The 1,636-nt window shown below is 43.4% G+C and overlaps 1 protein-coding gene across 1 annotated transcript in view; it reads left to right on the top strand.

The window, feature by feature from the left end:
• The window catches only part of RPAP3 (RNA polymerase II associated protein 3), a 32,501-nt gene that overhangs the window by 28,885 nt on the left and 1,980 nt on the right, over positions 1-1,636 (top strand). The window contains exon 14 of the mRNA XM_045287235.1: positions 78-249. Coding sequence (XP_045143170.1) covers positions 78-249 — 172 coding nt within the window. The remainder of the gene's footprint in view (positions 1-77; positions 250-1,636) is intronic.

A 1,636-nucleotide genomic window follows, 5' to 3' on the forward strand; every position in this document is an offset into this window, starting at 1 on the left:
GATCTGGGAACTTAAAACATAGACAGGCTTTAAGGTCAAAAAGGTAAGCATCGAATGCCTTATTTATGCATAGTTAGAAGTATGATGGCAAACAGAATGATAATCTACCTTTCATGAATAATTTGTTTTTATATTTGGATTATTTCAGGAAAGAAAATCCATCACTCATCTTTGAAATCTTACAAAGACTGTCTGAACTAAAAAGGTTTGATATGGCGGTGATGTTTATGTCTGAACGTGAAAAAAAAAGTAAGTTCCCAAATAGGCAGGGAGTTCATTTCCTAGGGCTCCTGTGTTCATTTCCTGGGGCCACTGTAGCACGTACCACAGACAGGCTGCCACTCGAGAACAGAGTGGGCTTTTTCTTGGGTCTAGAGGCTGGTGTCTGCCGTGCTGGCTCTCACTGAGGGCGCCGCGCTGCTCTCCTGGTTTCTGGCGGTGGCTGGCGATCGTTAGCCTGCCGTGGCTTGGCCCTCGTCATTCCACATGGCCAGCTTCCCTGTGGGCTGACCTTGCATCTCTCCTCCACCGTGGCCCCGGTGTGACGTTTGCACAGACGGGTCAAGCTCACGTACCATGCATGGGTTAGCGCTTCTCTGGAGGACAGCTCTGCTGTAACAACTGAAAGCCTTCTACATCTCTTTTTCTCTTATGTGTCCTTTTCTTCACTCAGTAAGTCATAGCAACAACATGTTATCTGTTTACTATATACGAGGGGTTCTCGTTAAAGTTTTTAAATCCTAACAAAAATGTTATTGGGTATAAGTTAATATTCTGATTTATAAATGGGGAACCAGGTCCAGAGAGGTTAAAGAACTTACCCAAGGGAGTCAGGCCCAGGATTTGAGTCCAGGCTGTCTGACTCCATAGTTGTACTTTCTACTTGAAAACACAGTGATTGTGTTGGAATATACAAGGAGTCCCTGCTTCAGAAATATACGTCGAAGTTATTGGGGAGCTCTAACTCCTCCTGAGAGATCAGAGCTCATTTCCTTGAGTCAGCCTGGTTTGAGTGGAAACCTAAGAAAGAGCAAGAATTGCTTAGATGACAAGAGTTTTTAGACTGAGGGAATGGATAGAAAAGGTGGAAAGGATCATTGAATTCAACCTGTTAGGAGCAGGGCAATGTGGCAGGATGATAGGGTTGGGGAAAGGAGTGGCAGAGTCTGAAGAACTATGTCTGTCTCCATTTCTCTCTCTGTGGTGTAAAGAGTCAGTTTGGGAAACCATAATTTAGGCAGAACTGAACTGTTATTCACAGTTTCGAGCTATCCTCTCGTTGCAGGGAAAGGAACATCCTCGGGTGTCAGCGTGACTGCGTGTAAGATTCTGACTCATAGCCTTGTACTTAGTGAAATGTAATATAGAGACGTTTTAGTAGTGAGGGTTTAAACCTACAGAAGTCACGGCTTATCTTTAGTTAACTGAAAACTTCCCCTGAAATCCATGAAAAAATACAATTTCGTTTCTTAATCTAACAAGCTCACTCTACCTCTCCATGCTTGCTGTAGTTACTTATTTAAAAAAAAAATTATTCAGCTCTTACCTGTATCCATGTACATGCTCTGGTCTAGCCAGATTTGTAAGGTAGGGTCATTGTAGTGGCGGGAGGAAGCATTAAAGCACCAGAGGAAAG

This window comes from Echinops telfairi, unplaced genomic scaffold (assembly GCF_000313985.2).
Source record: "Echinops telfairi isolate 266 unplaced genomic scaffold, ASM31398v2 ScPeMD7_12;HRSCAF=54, whole genome shotgun sequence".
Lineage (NCBI taxonomy): Eukaryota > Metazoa > Chordata > Mammalia > Afrosoricida > Tenrecidae > Echinops > Echinops telfairi.